The sequence below is a fragment of the Gopherus flavomarginatus genome, chromosome 4 (assembly GCF_025201925.1).
Source record: "Gopherus flavomarginatus isolate rGopFla2 chromosome 4, rGopFla2.mat.asm, whole genome shotgun sequence".
Lineage (NCBI taxonomy): Eukaryota > Metazoa > Chordata > Testudines > Testudinidae > Gopherus > Gopherus flavomarginatus.
The window spans coordinates 10,774,034-10,793,326 of NC_066620.1; the positions used below are offsets into that span (position 1 = coordinate 10,774,034).

The following is a 19,293-nucleotide window of genomic DNA, read 5'->3' on the forward strand; positions in this document are numbered from 1 at the left end:
ATTTCCCTCCCAGCTGGGGGCCACCCTGGGGAGAGATGCCCTGAACCCCAATGTGTGTGTGTGACCTCCCCCTGCTGTGTGTGGCTGGAAGCCTCTTTCTCCGCTCACGGGGCACGGAAATGCTCCCTGCAAAGGGGAGGAGGGGGCGGATTTCTCTCTAGCGACCTGCCCGGTGCGGCGACACGGGCCAGACGGAGCAGAGCTGGGAGAGGCGCAGCCACCATGTGGGAAGCTCCCGCGCTGCTGCTGCTGCTGCTGGTGCCGCTGGCGCTGCTGGCCAGGCTCCCGCGGCAGGCAGCGCTGCAGCCCGCCGGCCGGGCGGTGCTCATCACCGGCTGCGACAGCGGCTTCGGGCACCTGCTGGCGCTGCGCCTGCACCGCCTGGGCTTCACCGTCTTCGCCGGCTGCCTCTGCCCGGGCGGGGAAGGGGCGCGGCGGCTGCTGCGGGAAGCCGCCTCCGGCTCCGGCCGCCTGCGGGTGCTGCCGCTGGATGTCACCCGGGAGCGGGACGTGGCCGCGGCTAAGGAGTTTGTGCTGAGCAACCTGCCGGAGACAGGTGAGAGCATCCTGCGCCCACCTCCTACTCCGAAGGCAGCGCGTTCACACGGCGCTGCGCCGCTCCGGGCTCCGGCTCCTGTCCTCTGCCCCCGGCTGCCACCTGCCAAAGGCCCTTCCCAGAGACAGCAGTCACTCGCCCTCTGCACCGGGGCCAGGCAATGGGTGGGGGAGCTCGGGACACTGGAGTAAATCCGGAGCAGCGTTTGTACCGGTGTAGGAGCAGGGTGTGGTCCTAGACTCAGGGCTGGGAGTTCAACCGGGGCAGATATGGGGGCAAAAATAGATGATCATCAATAAACTTCCATGTGTTGTAAATTCCTTGGGGCAGGGACTCTGCTGCCTTTGTCTCTTGTCCAGCTCCAAGTTTGCTCTGAGGCTTCATCAGTAAAATGTATTGATCTGGCCATCAAATATCAATGGAAACAAAATTGTAAACAAAGTTCCCCAACGTCCCAACCTGCTCTGCTGGTGCATACCCCTTTTGTCTGGGGTATTTCATAACCCTGCTGTGTCCAACCATTTGACAGAGCTGAATACACCATGTGCTGGGAGAGGTGCTGAATACATGCTGCTGGGGACAGAGGTTCATGAAATTTTTCTTCTGAGGTTTGGCTGCTTGAGGTTTGCGCTCCTGGGGTTTGAGCTCAGAGATTTTGGTTGAGATGAACCCAAAATTCAGCTGAGACTACTCTCAGCTATTTTTTTGAGACTTAGCCATAAACCAACCCAAACTGTTGTTAATTTGTCCTGTGGCTGCACGTAGGAGGCCCTACATGGACCCAGGACCCCTTGTGCGAGGTGTTGTGCAAACACCGAATAAAAAGACAATCCCTTCCCCAAAGAGTTTACAAGCATGAGCCGCCAATGAATCTTGACTAAAATTTGTAATGAAAAAGGAAACCCACCGAGTGTTGCTTGTCTGCGGGTTTCTTTGTGAGTATTTTGCACAGATCTAATCACAGGTTGTAATTGGTAGAAGAGCAAATTAAGATGCACAAGCAAGAGAGAAAAAAAGTTGCTTCGGGAGTGATTTGAAAAGAGGTGAATAAATGCAGGAAAGCTGCGGAGAGGAAGGCTCTTGTACCAAGAATGACCAATTATTTATCATTCTAATGTTTTGTGTTATAAAGCTAGTGCATAGGACTTGGTCAGATTTGGGATGGATATTGAAAAGCAAATGCAAAGTCTAAGCCTTATACGGTGTGACTGGCTGACCTGACACCAAAGGGAGCGGAGGGGAGATGTGCTCATTTGAACTCCTCATTGGACATGTTACCCATCGTAGCAAAAATGAGGCAATTTCCCTTAAATTAGGGACAGCATGTAACCAGAATTGCGTTGTCAGCTGGGCATGCTAGAGATGGAAGAGCGCACGCAAGCCTCCTTGGACCAGCTCCCTGTGCCACCTGCACAGCAGAAGGGTCATATTTCCCTCTAGCATGAGCAATGAGATCCATGCAGGAGGACACCTCTGCCTGCATAGAGCTGCATTAATTTCAGCAGGGCTGTGTACTAACACAAGTGCACCCACAATGATTTCTCTGCAGAACTGGATGGTTGGGCACAAAGTTGGTGAGGGGATGACAGCACCCATTAGCCTCCACATGATACATGAACTTAAGGTACATTATATTGTCCAAAATAATCACAAGCAGCACAAATCCCTGTTTATCCTATCAGAATAGTGTTAGACTGCCATGAGTGAACTTACTGGATCCAAAGCATGCACAAATTAATATGTGCCACGCAAGGCAAAACGCTTTATAGACTTAAGTCTGCAAGGCGTAAACACTTCTATTATCCATTGAAGCCAATGGAGTTGCATCGGGGATGGATGTAGCCCAATACATTTACTCAGTACTTTGCAGCAGAAGTTAAGTGCATTTGTAATTCTGAACAAATGATTTTCATGAACACAAAAATTATAATGAAGAATAAAGCACATGACACAACCATGGAAATGCAGGCCACGTTCTTGACTAGCTTGTTAGGATATGTCATGGAAAAGAACAAGAATATAGAAAGTAAACAAAAGCACAGAAGCCTCTCATTAAGTATGTGTATTTATGGGTTATCCTGACCTCAACTGATTAAGTCTTCCCCTTTTAAGTTCTTTCCTCAGCTTTAGAAACAGCAGCTGAATCCCAAGGGTGTTTATAGCCTAGACAGAGCCCAGGGACTTAAAGGAACATCACCCTGAAACTTCTGTTCAGGGGCAATTAGTTGTACCTTATACCAAAGCAGTAGCTGGCATCTATTCAGCGAAATCTTGATTAACAAGGTTAGCTTGCCAAATTGGGGGTATTATGAAAGACTCTTACGGCAAGGCCTGATTCATGGGGGCAGCAGGGAAGGGAATTTTCCAGGGATTATGCTTGTTGATTCAGCTTATTTACATGTATCAGAGGGGTAGCTGTGTTAGCCTGGATCTGTAAAAGCAGCAAAGAATCCTGTGGCACCTTATAGACTAACAGACGTTTTGGAGCATGAGCTTTTGTGGGTGAATACCCACTTCCTCAGATGCATGTCATTTACACGGAATGTCCAGATCATAATATATACATGATCTTAAATTGATCTAGACTTTTAAGGCCTGATCCAAAGCCTAAGAGAGTCAATGGAAAGATTCTCCTTGCCTTAAATGGGCTTTGGACCAGGCCCTTAATGAGACAGTTATACCTATTCTGTTATATTACATTATACATAATCAGGGTCTTGTATGTATTATACATCTGATGATGGCCTTTCACTTTTTTGTTCAACCTCTCTGCTTGAGCAGCTATTGAGTGTGCCATGGAGAAAACCAGGTAGTCAAAAGGTAAAGTGGTTTTACAAATCCTACCAGCATGTACTTTACTTCTAAATTACTAAGCAATCTTTCTCCTACAGTATATTAAGTACAATGGAGCCACTGGCTTAATTTAATATCTGATTCAATACAGTGAATTCCAAAGGCCTTATTAGTGGTTTGCACAATATAGGGGCATAAAACATTAATTTCAAGTGGCACAAAAGCCGAGAAACTGATGTATGTGGGATTGACATTAGCAACCTCCCTCCATGGGCTTCTTCAACAAGCCAGGATGTGGTGATCCATCTCTTTAATTATAATGGGCTAGATTGTGCCCTCCCCCCTTTCATGATTGTCCTGTGTGCAGGGGCACTGGAACAATTTGTATCATGGTGGTGCTGAGAGCCATTGAACCAAACTGTAAACCTTGTATATAATGAAAACCACTTCAAATGAGGGGGTGCTGCAGCACCCCCAGAACCCGTAGTTCCAGCCTCTATGCCTGCATGGGTGGACAGAGTAAGGACCCTGCCTCCTTTGTGAGGCCTGGATAAGGATCTCCTAGAATTTCTAACACTGTGCATGTGGGAGGACGCAGTGGTTTAGAGACTGTTTCTGAGTTGCTCGCCTCCTCCTTCCTATTTCCCTAGAGCAACTCACCGTAAGAGGGTGGGCCAGATTTGTGTGTGGGAGGGTGTGTGTGTGATAGGATGAGGTGCTCCTTAATGTGGTGTAACCAGTTACTTTCTCTGCAGTGCAACCTGGAGCTCAGAGCATGTATGGTCTCCAGAGGACATTTCACCTCCCGGGTTAGCCCAATATTTCTGAGGGCCTAACTCTGCAGCCCTTACTCACATCATTCACTTCCTTGGGACTCTTGATGAAAGCTATTCACCTCAGTTGATTTCACATGGACTCTTGTCCAAGTAAGCACTACCTAGTGTGAGTAAGGGTTGCAGAATCAGAGCCTAAATGAATGAAACATTAAAATGAGAACCTCATCTCCCTTGTCTTTAAAAAATTATAGATAAAATTCTACATCTCATTAGGCTAAATATTATTTAGCCACTAGATAAGTACTGCACTCTGAGTGCTGCATAGAGTTCCAGACAAAATGTAGTGCCTGTTAAACAAATCCAGATCAAGCAGGAACTCAAGCTGTCTGGAAGTGTTCACTTGTGCCTGTAGATACAATAGTTTTTTATAATAAATTCCTCCTGCTTAAGAAGGACTGTGATCCCGGAATTCCATATGCTATGACACAGATTAGGCAGTATTATTTCATGCATAATAATGATCTTCCAGTCAAATCTTCCAAAGGGGCCACAGATTTTGGGTGCCTCAGTACGAAGACTTCAGTGGGAGTTGCGGGTACTCTGCACCTTGGAAAATTGGGCCTAAGGTGACTTGTTTTTCAGTAACAAAAAAAAAATTAAATTAGCGAACCATTTGGATAACGGTTTTGATTCAAATTTTGATACAAATGTCGCAAATGTATTTTTTGGGAAAAGCAATCTTTCTTTAAAAAAGTCAATTTTTTCACATATTTTTCTATCTTTGAAAAAGAAGTACATATTTTTGTTTTGTTTTTTTGCCAAAAAAACCCTTTTCATTCAAAAAAAATCTAACCTGTGTAATCATGACCTACAAGTACCTACATGGGGAGAACATATCTGATAGCAGATAGCTCTTTATCTAGCAGATGTGGGTAACAAGATCCAATGGCTGGAAGTTGAAACTAGACAAATTAGAGGTTAAAAAAAGGAGCACATTTTTAACAGTGAAGGTAATTAACTACTGGAGCAGTTTATGAAGGGATCTGGATCCTATATTATACCCAATCTTTAAATCAAGATCAGATATCTTTCTGAAAGATACGCTCTTGTTCAATCACAAGTTACTAGGCTTGATGCAGAAATCCTTGGTGAAATTCTCTGGACAGCATGATGCCGGAAATCAGACTAGATTATCATAATGGTCCCTTCTGACCTTAAAGTCTATGGAAACATCTTGCATTAGAATAAGTTCACCTAAGGTTTCCCGTTCTAACTGACGAGGATAGCTAGTTTCTAGTTTTAAGTATTGCAGAAGAATTTTCTGACGCTCTTAATACCGTGAAGAATACAGTTGTATGCATGAAAGTGGTGTTGGAAATTTTTGAGTCACTAAACTGACGTGATCTGGCAAATAGCTGTCTTCTGAGCCCCCTTTCTTAACTGATAGGCCAATATTGTGTCATCTTTGTTCTCTTTGTCATAAAAGGAGTATTTATTCACTCTTTTTCTCTAAGGAGCTGATTCAGTTTTCCTCTAGTGTTTATTACATCTCTAAATAATATTTCCTCCACTTTGGCCTTCTGCAGAACATCCATTACTATTTGTATTTTAGTATCACCTAGAGACCCCAGAGAACATCAGGGCTGCATTGTGCTAGGCATATATATACACGTGGTAAGAGACATGCTGTGTTCTGAAGACCTTATGGTCTACATAGATAAGACAAGCAGGAGATAGGGAATTGAGGAGCAGAGAGATTAAGTGATTAGCCCAAAGTCACACAGGGAATCCGTGAGAGACCCGGAATGGCATCCAGATCTCCTGAATCACTGGATCATTCTGTTGTCTTAACCTAAAAAGCATCCTTCTTCCCAAGTCCTAACCTATGTTTTCCATCTTTTCTAGGGCCCCTCTGTAGGCTGCAGGTCCTTTGAACATCGTTCACTCATCAGGATTGCTTTGGCAGCTTTCCATAACACATCATCACTACAGCACTGTGTTCCTTGTTTGCCATGTTCTCTGACATATCACTTCTCAAGTTTTTAAGGCTGTTCTCCATTTGTAACATAGTGTTATGTGGGGCCTAATGCTACTGGACCCATGGGAAGTCATACTTCAGCAAAATCAGTACCAAATCAGATACCAAAGTACTGGTAATACTTGATTGGATACTCTCTCTCTTTATAGATTGTTTCTCTCTGTTGAGCTATGGTCTATTCTAGACTATTATCATAACCTTAGTCCCAGATTTGGACCTTAGCGTCCAAAATATGGGGGTTAGCATGAAAACCTCCAAGCTTAGTTACCAGCTTGGACCTGGTACCTGCTGCCACCACCCAAAAAATTAGAGTGTTTTGGGGCACTCTGGTCCCCCTGAAAAACCTTCCCTGGGGACCCCAAGACCCAAATCCCTTGAGTCTCACAACAAAGGGAAATAATCCTTTTTCCCTTCCCCCCTCCAGGTGCTCCTGGAGAGATACACAGACACAAGCTCTGTGAATCCAAACAGAGTGAATCTCCCTCTCTGTTCCCAATCCTGGAAACAAAAAGTACTTTCCTATTCCCCCAGAGGGAATGCAAAATCAGGCTAGCAATCCAACACACAGATCTCCCCTTGATTTCTTCCTCCCACCAATTCCCTGGTGAGTACAGACTCAATTTCCCTGAAGTAAAGAAAAACTCCAACAGGTTTTAAAAGAAAGCTTTATATAAAAAGAAAGAAAAACACATATAAATGGTCTCTGTATTAAGATGATATAATACAGGGTCAATTGCTTAAAAGAATATTGAATAAACAGCCTTATTCAAAAAGAATACAAATCAAAGCACTCCAGCACTTATATTCATGCAAATATCAAAGAAAAGAAACCATATAACTTACTAGCTGATCTTTTTGTCCTTACACTTAGAAACAGAAGACTAGAAAGTAGAAACTACTTCTCCAAAGCTCAGAGAAAGCAGGCAGGCAGACAAAAGACTCAGACACTCAATTCCCTCCACCCAAAGTTGAAAAAATCCGGTTTCCTGATTGGTCCTCTGGTCAGGTGCTTCAGGTGAAAGAGACATTAACCTTAGCTATCTGTTTATGACACTATAAAACCAGGTGCTTCTGAAACTTGTTTTCCATGGATATGTTGCTTTCTCTAGACAATTTCTGACAATTGTGGATTCTAGGGGTCTGTTACCCCCTTTTATTTGTTTTCAGGGCTAGGAACCCAGTTAACATTTCCTGCTTTGTAGATGGTTCCCTTAATACATTTAGTCAGAGGTCTTGTCATCGTGCTTAGGTCTGAGAAGGTTGTGTCATTCAGAGCCTGATGTAAAGCCACGGAAATCAATAGGCATCTTTCCATTGACTTTAACGGGCTGTGGATCGTTATTTATTATAGTAATCTTCTTGTCATAAAAACATACCCTGCAGTAAGATGTCTCCCAGCTGTTCCCCTTACAGTTGTCTCAACTCACAAGGAGAGTCCTCATTTAATTAACCTCTCTTCTTTTCCCCCTTGTTATAAGTGGTTGCATAAACTTCACTTTTCCATAATTGTTGTCTTTCATAAGGGAAGATGTGTTCCTCATAGGGCTGTAACATCAAAATCTATTTTTTCAGGTGATTAAGTACTTTCTTCCACTTGATTGGATTGTTCTGTCTGTGTACATTCCTTGAAAATACCTTTAAATTCTTGAATCCGATATTTCTGAATCTATTATCCAGGATAGGTCCACGCTATTTTATTTTTCTTCCAGTTTGCCTGCAGTCATGTACTCAATCTGGCAACAATAGCAATCATGACAATAGAACAATGTAATCAAAACCACCAACTATTCTTGGAAAGATGCTATTCTGATTAAGGCACTGGTCTGGGACTCTGGAGACTTTAGTTCCATTTCTGCCACAGACTCCCTGTATGACCTTGGGCAAGGCACTGGATCTCTCTGTGTCAGTTTTTCATCTGTAAATGGGAAATAATGTGTCTTTTGTCTGTCTCATCTATTGATATTGTAAGCTCTTCAGGAAAGGGACTGTTACTCTGTATCTAAAATACTTAAAATACTTACGCTGTATATCTAAAATACTTAAAACAATGGGTCTCCAATTTTGGTTGGGGCTTCTAGACTCTACTGTAATCAACATCATCATCACTATGGAAGATGGTATAACACAGAGCCTTCATTACTGAAACACCCTCTTAAACTATTTATAACATAACAAGCAGAGCTAAATGAAAAGTGGCAAGTATGTTTCAAATGAAAAAAATAGAAATAAAAAATTATTTTTAAATGTTTCAGTTTTTGAAACCACACAAATACACACAGAAATAAATAAATCAGTTTTTTTTCTTCCTCTCTCTCCCCTTTTTTCTTTTACTCCTTTTTTCATTTTGTCACTGAAACAGAGGTGGGAAAGGGAAAGAACAGGGAAGTAGGGGACAATGAAAGATTTCCATTGGAAAAAAAAATCAGTTACATTTTGTTTTAAAAAAGACCATTTTTTATCAGAAAAAAAGTTCAGATGAAATTTTTCAACCAGTTCTAATAACTGTACTTTTTTCAGTGGATTCTGAATTGCCAACACACTGCAATACATATAAGGAAGCAGGAATATTTGCGAACAATATATTTCACAGAACCAGTAACCCAATTGGCATCTATCTTGTAACATGTTCTTTGATTTTATATTCCATAAAACGTGTGGTTAAATACTCCCTTCCACATACAAAATTTCCCTTCCTGTCTGACTGCTCCTGCATAACCTGGAGAATCTCAAAAATAATTAAATTTGATATTGCAAAAGAGAAATAAACCTAGAGACAGCACATTTTTTATGTTGCTTTTCACATTTTTCACCGTCTTTTCGTCTTGGATTCTCATTTGCGGATTTAGAGTGCAGTTTCCTATCCAGGGAACTATTTAGATTGACAGACCGTGGGCTTCACTGCCCAGTAGCCTTTTGCAAGAAGTCAAGGAGTTCATTAGCTTCTTATGGATGTGCCGAAAGATTTGGGTTTGTTGTAAAGAATATGCAGCTTTGCAATGTGCCACACTGCAGATGTGTACCCAGTTCCATAAGATTTTATATATTTTTAAACCAGAGTGAATTGTATTATATTTTTCTCTGTTTCTACCCTAACATCAGAAAGAACATCAGGATACCTTCTTTATATGAGACATCATTTCATGTGGCAGGGATAGAGTTTTTCTCTGTCCTTGTGAGAGCCTACTCCCCTTCCTGGAAGCCCCACTAATCTTAAATGAGGTCTCCTAAAGTGAACCTCCAGATCCTCTAGTTTATCTGTTAATCTTTGTCCTCAGAATCCATTTTAACGACCATGGTGTTAGTGAGACTCTCCCCCCAGTCCTCTAATTCTGTTTGCAGTTTCAGTCCTTCTGTTTCTGATAGAATCTGCACATTGCCCAATGGCTATCCAGCACTCAGAAACTGCCATGAGCTCAAGTGAATGTGTGTGTGTGGGAGGGGGGCACAATTTCTGAGAGCTGGATAAACATTAACTGAAATCCTGACCAAGCACTGCCTTGACATCTGGAAAGACAAAATCTAGTGAAACCAGCCTAGTGGCTTTGCACAGGCAGCTGCGAGAGAGGAGAGTCTGAGCAAGGAGATCCTGGAGCCTGCTCCACTGGGGTGGTCTTGGGAGAGGCGTGATAATATCCATTAGGTCTGTGAGCGATGCTGCTTCCCTAGCCAGGAACCTTGCTGGTGTGGTTGCATCAGGCTGTGGTCTCTCCTACAGCTTTGTAGCCATAGATAACTGGGCAGATGCCCAGCACCCCATGTCAGGATTAAGAGGAAAGATTCCATTACTCACTCCAGCCCCTACAAATACGCTATTTTCACTGATTCTGTGTAGGGCATGTGAAACTGACCATTTGTATCAAATGCTGCCTTCAGATAACAATGTGCAAGGCCCCTGGCAGGGCTCACAATAAGCAGTAAGCAAAGATGACGAACCTGGGAGAGACTTAGGGGAAGTCTACACTGCAAAATTAAATCAACCTAAGTTACGTTGATGTACAGCCACTGCAGTAATTAAATCACTTTCGCATGTCCACATTGCGCTCCCTGCGCTAGTGGTTCGTGTCCTCACCAGGAGTGCTTGTACTGACTGTACTGTCATTCTGGGGCATTGTGGGATGGTGTCTGAAAGGCAGCAATGGTCGATATAAGCCATGCAGTGTCTACACTGACCTAACTACAGTGACCTAAGTGCTACACCTCTTGCAGAGGTGCAGTTGTTAAGTTGGCGTACTGGGCAAGTTACATTGATTGGAGCCATATTTTTGTATAGACACTTGTAGTTAGGTCAACATTACGTTAACCTAACTCAGTTATTGAGTCTAGTACAGACCTCCCTATGTGATTCTTAACTACTGCACAGGTATTACAGTGCTGGTCAGCCTGGAAATACCTGCAACAAGTATCTGAGGACGGGATCTGGAGTAATGTTTTTCACTCAGTCTCATCTTTTAAAGTGACTTAGGAGTCTAAGTTCATTGACTTTCAATGGATGTGGGCTTCTAAATACCAAATCACTTTGGTGCTTGGGGGGGAAGGGATAGCTCAGTGGTTTGAGCATTGGCCTGCTAAACCCAGGATTGTGAGTTGAATCGTTGAGGGGGCCACCTCAGGATCTGGGGCAAAATCAGTACTTGGTCCTGCTAGTGAAGGCAGGGGCTGGACTTGATGACCTTTCAGGGTCCTTTCCAGTTCTATGAGATAGGTATCTCTGTCTCTTTCTATATATATACTTCTTAAAATAGGATTTAGGCTCCTAAGTTACTTAGACACTTTTGAAAATGTTACCATTTGGCCTTTAGTCTGCTTAATATTGTTTTCACAAAGGTGGTCTGAGTTACATAGGCCCGGTCTACACTACGCTGTTAAACCGATTTTAACAGCGTTAAATCGATTTAACGCTGCACCCGTCCACACTACACTGCTCTTTATATCGATTTAAAGGGCTCTTTAAATCGATTTCTGTACTCCTGCAAAATGAGAGGAGTAACGCTAAAATCGATATTACTATATCGGATTAGGGTTAGTGTGGACGCAAATCAATGTTATTGGCCTCATTATTTTACAGTAGCTACCCACAGTGCACCGCTCCAGAAATCGATGTTAGCCTCGGACCATGGACGCACACCACCGAATTAAAGTGCCTAGTGTGGACGCGCACAATCGACTTTATAATATCTGTTTATAAAATCGGTTTAAGCTAATTCGAATTTATCCTGTAGTGTAGACGTAGCCATAGTTACACGTTGTTAAAATACCTTGGTGCGCTATTTTGGCAGGAGAAAGTGGCCTCCCAGATCATGTTACTCATAAATAACTTAAGGAGACAATATAGTGAATGATTATTAAATAGTGCTCAACAGTCTGATATGATCCAGATAATAGCCACAATTATGTTGCTTCCTTAAGAAAAATGTGCACATGCTTATGAATACAAACCTAAAATATAATGTAGCCAAGGACTTATTTCAGATTGCTCTCATTGTGGTGTTCGGTGATAACTCAATATATAAGCTGCTTGCAAGAGCTCGGCTTTATTCTAGGTCAGTTCCAACTGGGTGGGCTTCAGAGTGCCTCACCCAGCCTCTGTCTGGGAAGCCTAGTCCTCAAATGCACAGACCAAAATGACGCCCATTTTATGAACATTGTTGAAGGCTCTGACGGTGTTGTATCCAGTTTGTCTGGTGGTTAAATATGTTGCAATCAGGAGAAAATTTTTCCCCCTTCAGGTTTTTGGGGACTGGTGAACAATGCTGGAATATCGACATTTGGCGAGACAGGGTGGCTGCCTATGGAGAAATATGAAAAATTTGTGGATGTGAATCTCCTTGGCTGTATAAGGACAACGTTGGCATTTCTTCCCCTTCTAAGGAAATACAAGGGTAATCCTAATCCAATGTCATCTACAGTTGTAGAATAATTAGTTTACTATAGTTAACTGAAACAAAACCAGTATGTTGTCCAATTTCCTGAAATGTTACCTAAGAGGACAACTTGATCCTAACAAGAGGACAAGGACGTATAAGGTGAAATAAGTAATTAGTTTTAGTTTATGAGGAATCAATGACATCAATATCTGTGATTGAAAACAGAGGGAAATGCTGAATGATAGTTGTTAGCATTCTTCCTTCGAATGCAGGAGACTCAGCATTGGCACTGGGACACATGCAGCATGGGCAAGGACTTGCTCTGGTATTTAGATTGTACTATTTGATTGTTCTTTGCTTCTGGGAGGAAAGATGATCTTGTGGAGAAGGACTCAGGAGATCTGAATTCAATTTTGGCTCTGCCACAGGTTCTCTGAGTTTGAGAGCTGGTTCCTTAATCTTTCTGTGTCTCTGTTGTCCCCTTTGAACAGATTGGGGATAATAATATTTCCTTTCTTCCACCTTTTGTCTGTATTGCCTTAAGCTCTTCGAGGCAGGGATTGTCTCCTACTGCGTGTGTGTACAGGGCCTCTCACAATGAGGTCTCGATTGAGGTCTGGAGGTGCTACTGTAACACAAAATTAGAAAGGACCCTGTGATCCAGAAATGGATGCTTTTATCCTACCATTTATCCCTTAGTCACAAATACGCAGCTGTTCAGCCTCCTAGTAACACTGCTTATGATTTTTCAATATACGGAAAAAAATGTAATGAATCCTTAACACACCTTAAAACGAATGGCCATGTTACGCGCATATCACAAGAACACAGCACTGCGTGTGCCTCTTTAGAAGCTATGGAAGTGCTATATTGCTAATGTGTGGGACACGGTCACTCTCCTTCTATGATATGTCGCTGTTGACACTCTATCACCTAGATCCTGCAAAGACTTTTATGCATGTGCTTAACTGTAGGCACTGTATGGTGATCCATTGATGTTATTCCTGAAACACTGCCATGATTGTAACAACTTATATTTTGTCTGACCCCAGCGCCCTCTCATTCTGGCCAATGAAGATAGGTCCAGTGCAGAGTGATCCTGGAGTGGCCAGGCTGCCCTGAGGTTCCTGGGCCATTGTGTCTTCCTAGCACAGTACTTAGTACAATAGCACCTAGATGCCAAGATCAGAGTCTCATTGTTTTGAGTGCTGTACATACATACACATACTCTGGGCTCGTCTACACTAAGGGGGGAGATTGATCTAAGTTATGCAACTTCAGCTACATGAATAACGTAGCTGAAGTCGACATACTTAGTTCTACTTACTGCAATGTCTTCACAGCGGTGTGTCGACGGGATATGCTCTCTCATCGATTCCCCTTGCGTTTCTCACGGAGGTGGAGTACCAGAGTCAATGCTAGAGTGATCGGCGGTCGATTTATCACATCTGTACTAGACATGATAAATTGACCTCCATTGGATTGATCGCTGCCCGTGCAGACATGCCATAAGATGCAATCCTTGTGCTGAACAGTTCACATCCTAAATAGGCAAGGCAGGGAAAAGGAAATACTGTGATCCCCATATTACAGGGGAGCTTTGAAGCACAGAGACATTAAGTGGCTTGCCAAGGTCACCTGGTGACTCTGACACAGGAGTTGAACCCAGATCTCTTGAGTCCTTAATCACAAGACCATCCTGCCTCTCAGTACCTGAGGTATCATCATACATGTAAACATTTCTGGTTCTATGGTATAATTATTTGTGCAGCTATAGGAGTAAGTTGTTGAGATGGGCCAGAGCACAATTCCTTGTTCTGGACACCTTTGAACTTCAGTAGACTGGTACATTTGACAAAAATCATAAAATGATTATAAGAATGGCACAAGCCATGGAAATCACCGCCAAATGGAATGAGAAGACACACATTAGTGGAAATCAAACTACCTTTCCAGGGCTAACCTTCTTTGAAGTCCATGGAGTTGCACTGGTATAAAATTGGTGTTACAGTGAAATCAGACCCATCATGATGAATAATTAGACACTGTCTCTCTCCCCTACTACAATCCTCCTTTTAGATGCACAAGCCCTTCATTTTTATTTCTTTTATTTACGCACTGATTTCAGGAGTTGCCTTGCTGCAATCTGTTTCCTCCTCTCTGTGAAGTAGTTATACAATTCCTGGTCTTCCACAGTTTCCAGAGAGGACTCGGATATATTTCACCAAGGAGCTCAATAAATGTAGGAATTTCGTGGGTCAGGGAATCTCTAGTTGCTGCTTAAAGCATGGATCTTTGCGTTTATGTCCTCACGCTACACTCTTTATATCTGAACTTACTGGCTCAGAACTGGTAGGATGCAAGCTGTGACTATATTACACTTAATCTGGTTCAGCACCTGCAAATAACCAAGAAATGAGACTTTTGGAGGAAGCTTGGTTTTCTGAGCTACAGAGCTGAACATACTATAGTAAGGTTATGCTAGGAATGCACATCTTAGCCTCGCTGCAGAGTAAGGCAGTTATGAGCGAAAGGTAATGAGGGAAAACAAGGGATTTAAATATGAACTTATTTGAACATTTGAACCATGTTTCTTTTCCCCCTCCAGGACGTATGGTCTTTATGTCTAGTGTTACTGCATACTTTACTTTGGGGAATGGCATTTACTCTATGACCAAGGCAGCCATAGAAAAATTTTGTGATGCCTTAAGACTGGAAATGAAGAAGTTTGGAGTGCTGGTAAGATAGTTCTTCAGCTATTTTCCCTCACAAAAGCTGTTTATATATTTCAGAAATAACCATTAATTTTGCGGGAAGAAAAAGATGTATTCTATATTTATATAGCACCTTTCCTCCTGAAACTCTATACACATCACCGACCTGCCGTTATTTCTGGGGTGGAGGGAAGCAAGCAGCTGACGCAGAGGATATTGCATATTGATGAGGGGAAAGGGACATTTTGGCCAATCAGACTCTTACTCTTGTGAAAAGCCATATTTAAAAGTCCCTCCCAGTAAACGGCATGTAAATGCTTATAATAACACTGGAAAGATAAAGAGCCGAGTCAAACCTGCGATTCCAGCCTCTGATTCCAGGATGTCTAAGATACAGCTTCTTCTAGGATTTATGATGGTTTCTAGGTATGTGATCCCCAGTGTGGCCTAGTGGATAGGATACCGGCTTGGGAGTTGGGTGCTCTAGCTTCTATTCCCAGCAATGTGGGACTTTGGGAAGACACCTCCCCTGTGTTCCCCCTCCCATCCTTTGTGTGCCTCATCTGTTTACATTGTAAGTTCTCTGGGGCAGGAACTGTCTCTCTCCCTGAGTTAATACAGTGCCTGTCAAGACGAAGAGGTTGAAACAACACACTGTAACTAAACCTTCCCTTCAGTGGGGCTGCTGCTTGCGAGGATGAGGACTTCAAAAGTGAGTGGTGCGGGGTAAGAAGGGAGCGGGACCAGGTTGCCCAGGGAGTACATTGACCTGGTGTCTCTCACTCACAGAGCTCCTCTGGAGTTTCCAGAAGGAGGTGAAGGTTCACTCTGGTAGAAAACCTGAGTGCAGGAGACATCCCTCACCACTAGATTGCCAGCGGCTGCGCTGATGGTGAATATACACCCCCTGAACCGGGGCTCCTCTGCTGATGGAACACTAATGAGCAAACCTAAAGCTTAGATCACTGAACAGCTCATCTAGCTTTGTCCCTTTGAATCATTCCTCATTTAGTGCTCACTAAATGTTCCCCCTGAAGTAAATACTACAGCAAAGACTAACCGTATGCACTGCTCATAGCAGTTTGGTTGTGGAAAAGCTGTTGCTGTGTTTCAGCAGCTGCCCCCTTTTGGAAAACAGTATAAAATCACTTGCATTATACACTTTGAAATATCTACGACACGATGAGGATTTGAACTGCTTAGCTAAGGATAATCTTGAGTGCATGGAAGTGCTTAGTTTAAGAGGTTAGCTGTTCTATTTGCTTGGACTTTAATGTTCAAAACTATATTTCTCTAATAATTACCTTGGCAAATAAATATAGTGGTGGTATTTATGAGGATTACTTTTATATCCACTCACTATGGGCTAATCTGTGGCTGGCCCTTAGCTAGTCCCCCTTGTCCCCTTCACTGCACAGCCCGCCTAAAGGCTGGCAGAATGCGTCTCCTTGAGAGTCTCTCCCTCTTTTCTGGAGCCACTCTCCCAAAAGGGGGTAGGGAGCAGATGGAGCCATGGCTCTACATAAGAACATAAGAACGGCCATACTGGATCAGACCAAAGGTCCATCTAGCCCAGTATCCTGTCTTCCAACAGTGGCCAATGCCAGAGGGAAGGAACAGAACAGGTAATCATCAAGTGATCCATTCCCTGTTGCCCATTCTCAATTTCTGGCAAGAAGAGACTAGGGACACCATTCCTGCCCATCCTGGCTAATTGATGGACCTATCCTCCATGAATTTATCTAGTTCTTTTTTGAACCATTATAGTCTTGGCCTTCACAACATCCTTTGGCAAGGAGTTCCACAGGTTGACTGTGCATTGTGTGGAAAAAAAATACTTCCTTTTGTTTGTTTTGAACCTGCTGCCTATCCCCTCTATACATTGGCCAGCCAAACTGACTGCCCACCCAGTGCATAGTATGTTACACCTATTAAAGGGATACAGCAGTTTGTGCTCTCCGTAGCAAGGCAGGCCATTCATCCAGTAAATGGTCTTGCTTTTCTAAGGTTTGTCCCCCGTCCTGTACTGAGACAAAACTAGGCATGGTTTTGTCTAGGGGATGCCATTTTGAAGATTGTGCTATCCTGCCCTTGCCAGCATGACCGCATACACATCATGAGTGTGAGGTCCAGTGCTCCTTGCTTTGCATTGGGTCTGTGCTGCCACTTACAACAGGCTGTGGCTAAATGCCACAATCTAGCCCTACGGAGTAAATCTACACTGTAATTAAAAACTCATAGCCGGCCTGTGCCAGCTGAGTTGGGCCTGTGGGGCTTGGACTAAGGGGCTGTTTAAATGCAGTGTAGATGTTCAGGTTGCCTCGCAGCTCTGCAGGGTCCTAGAGTCCATGCTCCATCTCGAGCCTGAATGTCCACACCACAGTTAAACAGCCCCTTAGCCAAAGCCCCTTAGCCCAAGTCTGCTGGCACATGCCAGCTGCAGGTTTTGAACTACTGTAGACAAACCCATAGTGTCACTATTATGCAACACAGGTAGTTTTAACACATATGCTGTTAACCACTTAGCACTAGTCAGATATTCCAAGTCAGATGTGCCTACTGTAGTGCCAAACATGCCCTAACATTCCACTGCGGTCTCTGGGACACTAACAAAACAGCAGCACCAATGCAAGCAAGGAGAATGGAGACCCATCAGCAAAGGATTTGGAAACTTTGGATGTAAACCTATACATACAGAAATCAGTGGGAGTTTTGCTACAGACCCCAGTGGGATCAGGAACATGATCTTTGTCCCTATATACTTGGAAATCAAAGTCCATCACCTGTTCCTTAGAACTGCTAGGAAAACAGAATTTCCATCCCATGAGAAATTCCAATCTTGCATAAGTTTTGTTTCTCTTTCAATGGGACAAAAAGTTGAAATCTCTAAATTTACCATGTAACTGAAACTCAAAACATTTCATTTTGGATCCATCGAACTGACCTTATCAAATTGTTTCGTTTAGATAATGTCAAAACATTGTGTCCTGATACTGTTTCACGGTTGTAAAAAATAAAAAAAAGTTATATACATATATAAATATGAAATACACTATATTACACATAAAATATATAAACATAAATTAAAATGTAAGGAAGTTAAAAAAATTAAGCCAAAGTGAAGTGAAACAAGAAAGTTGAAATGAAACAAAGTCAAAATGATATACTCCATTTTGATTGTAATCAACTCATTCCCACGAAACATTTGATTTTGCAGAAGCCACATTTTCCAACAGAAGTATTCTGTTAAAAAACAAACAAACAATATCAACGAGCTCTATTGCTCATATTATTTCACTGAATTCAGAGCAGCTGATTATATTTTAATAGTTATTTTCTAATTTTGTTTTCCTTTTAGGTTTGTGTTATTCAGCCAGGAAATTACGCACGTTCAACTAATGTTCAGCCACCAGTCAATGCGGAGCAGATCTGGAATGAACTTAATGAGGAGGAAAAGGCAGTGTATAGTAAAGAATATGTGCAAGAGCGTTCAGACTTTTTCAACAACATACTTAAGGAAGGGTGCACCACAGGCCATGAAGTTGTAGATGCCATGGTGGATGCTTTAATGTCACCTGCTCCCAAAGCACGTTATATGGTTGCAAAGCTAAAGGAAAAACTGTTGGTTTTTATATGCACAGTTTTCCCAACTGTTGTGATGGATTCAATTCTGTCCTATGCACTGAGTAAAGTAAAACTCACATAGCCCTGTGGAGAGAATATTGACCTGTTTCTGGTCTATAATTCAGGTTGGACAACTTTTGTAAGCAAAGGATTTACAGCTTGGTCTAAAGGCCATTGAAGCCAATGGACAGACTCCCATTGACTGGCATGAGCTTTGGATCAGATTCTTATTCAGGACTGTAACTTTTGCATACTGAAATATATCTGGAGTTGAATGTAAAATAATTCACTTGCTGTACTTTGGGACACAGCATTTCTCCACTTCTTGTAAGGATTAACTCACACACTGCTGTATACCTTGCCTGTTGAATCTAATGCATTTTATTTTTCTATCGAATCTTTCATATGAAAGTACCACAAAATGCTTCCACGTCAGTTATAAGTAGAGTTTACCCTACAGGAGCATTGATGGATACAATCAGGCAAGGATGAAGAATGCAATAGTTTTGAGAGCCTGGAAAAGTATTTTATTGTTTTGTTAGAGGAAGAGCTAGGAATGTTAGGCAGGGAGTGAGAAATGGGCCTTGAAATAGGTTTGAATGGAGTCAGAAGGGTGCAGAGAACTAGGAAGCCTTAAATGAATTATGAAAGTCCTTACCAATGGAAACAATAGCTACCATTGTGAAGTATTTTAAGCTCACAGATATTTTGCTTAAATCTGTAACATCAGAGCAAATATGTCATATGCTTTGTAAAATAAATAAGTAGCACATTCCACTTACAAATGAATGTTCATTCCTAATACGATGTATTACCTGCCTCTAATGTCCAGATTAACCAATACATTAAGCTAAAGTGCGGTCAGAGAACTAAACACAAAAGATGGCAAGCAGTTAGCAGTGCACAATCAGCAGCTAGTAGTTGAGGA

The 19,293-nt window shown here is 42.5% G+C and overlaps 1 protein-coding gene across 1 annotated transcript; it reads left to right on the forward strand.

Annotated features, from left to right (window-relative positions):
• The first annotated feature begins 222 nt into the window (after positions 1 to 222).
• On the forward strand, positions 223 to 19,024 carry LOC127050345 (D-beta-hydroxybutyrate dehydrogenase, mitochondrial-like). The gene is made up of 4 exons (XM_050952220.1): positions 223 to 556; positions 11,890 to 12,042; positions 14,636 to 14,766; positions 18,100 to 19,024. Exons 1-4 carry the CDS (start codon positions 223 to 225, stop codon positions 18,445 to 18,447), a joined length of 966 nt encoding a protein of 321 aa, XP_050808177.1. The 3' UTR covers positions 18,448 to 19,024.
• Positions 19,025 to 19,293: the final 269 nt, after the last annotated feature.

What these genes read in the sequence shown, in the direction of transcription:
- LOC127050345 (XM_050952220.1), top strand. Translation starts at nt 223, where the DNA reads ATGTGGGAAGCTCCCGCGCTGCTGCTGCTGCTGCTGGTGCCGCTGGCG. An exon ending in GAGCAACCTGCCGGAGACAG is followed by an intron (nt 557 to 11,889) that starts GTGAGAGCATCC and finishes TTCCCCCTTCAG; the next exon opens with GTTTTTGGGGACTGGTGAAC. An exon ending in TGAAGAAGTTTGGAGTGCTG is followed by an intron (nt 14,767 to 18,099) that starts GTAAGATAGTTC and finishes TTTTCCTTTTAG; the next exon opens with GTTTGTGTTATTCAGCCAGG.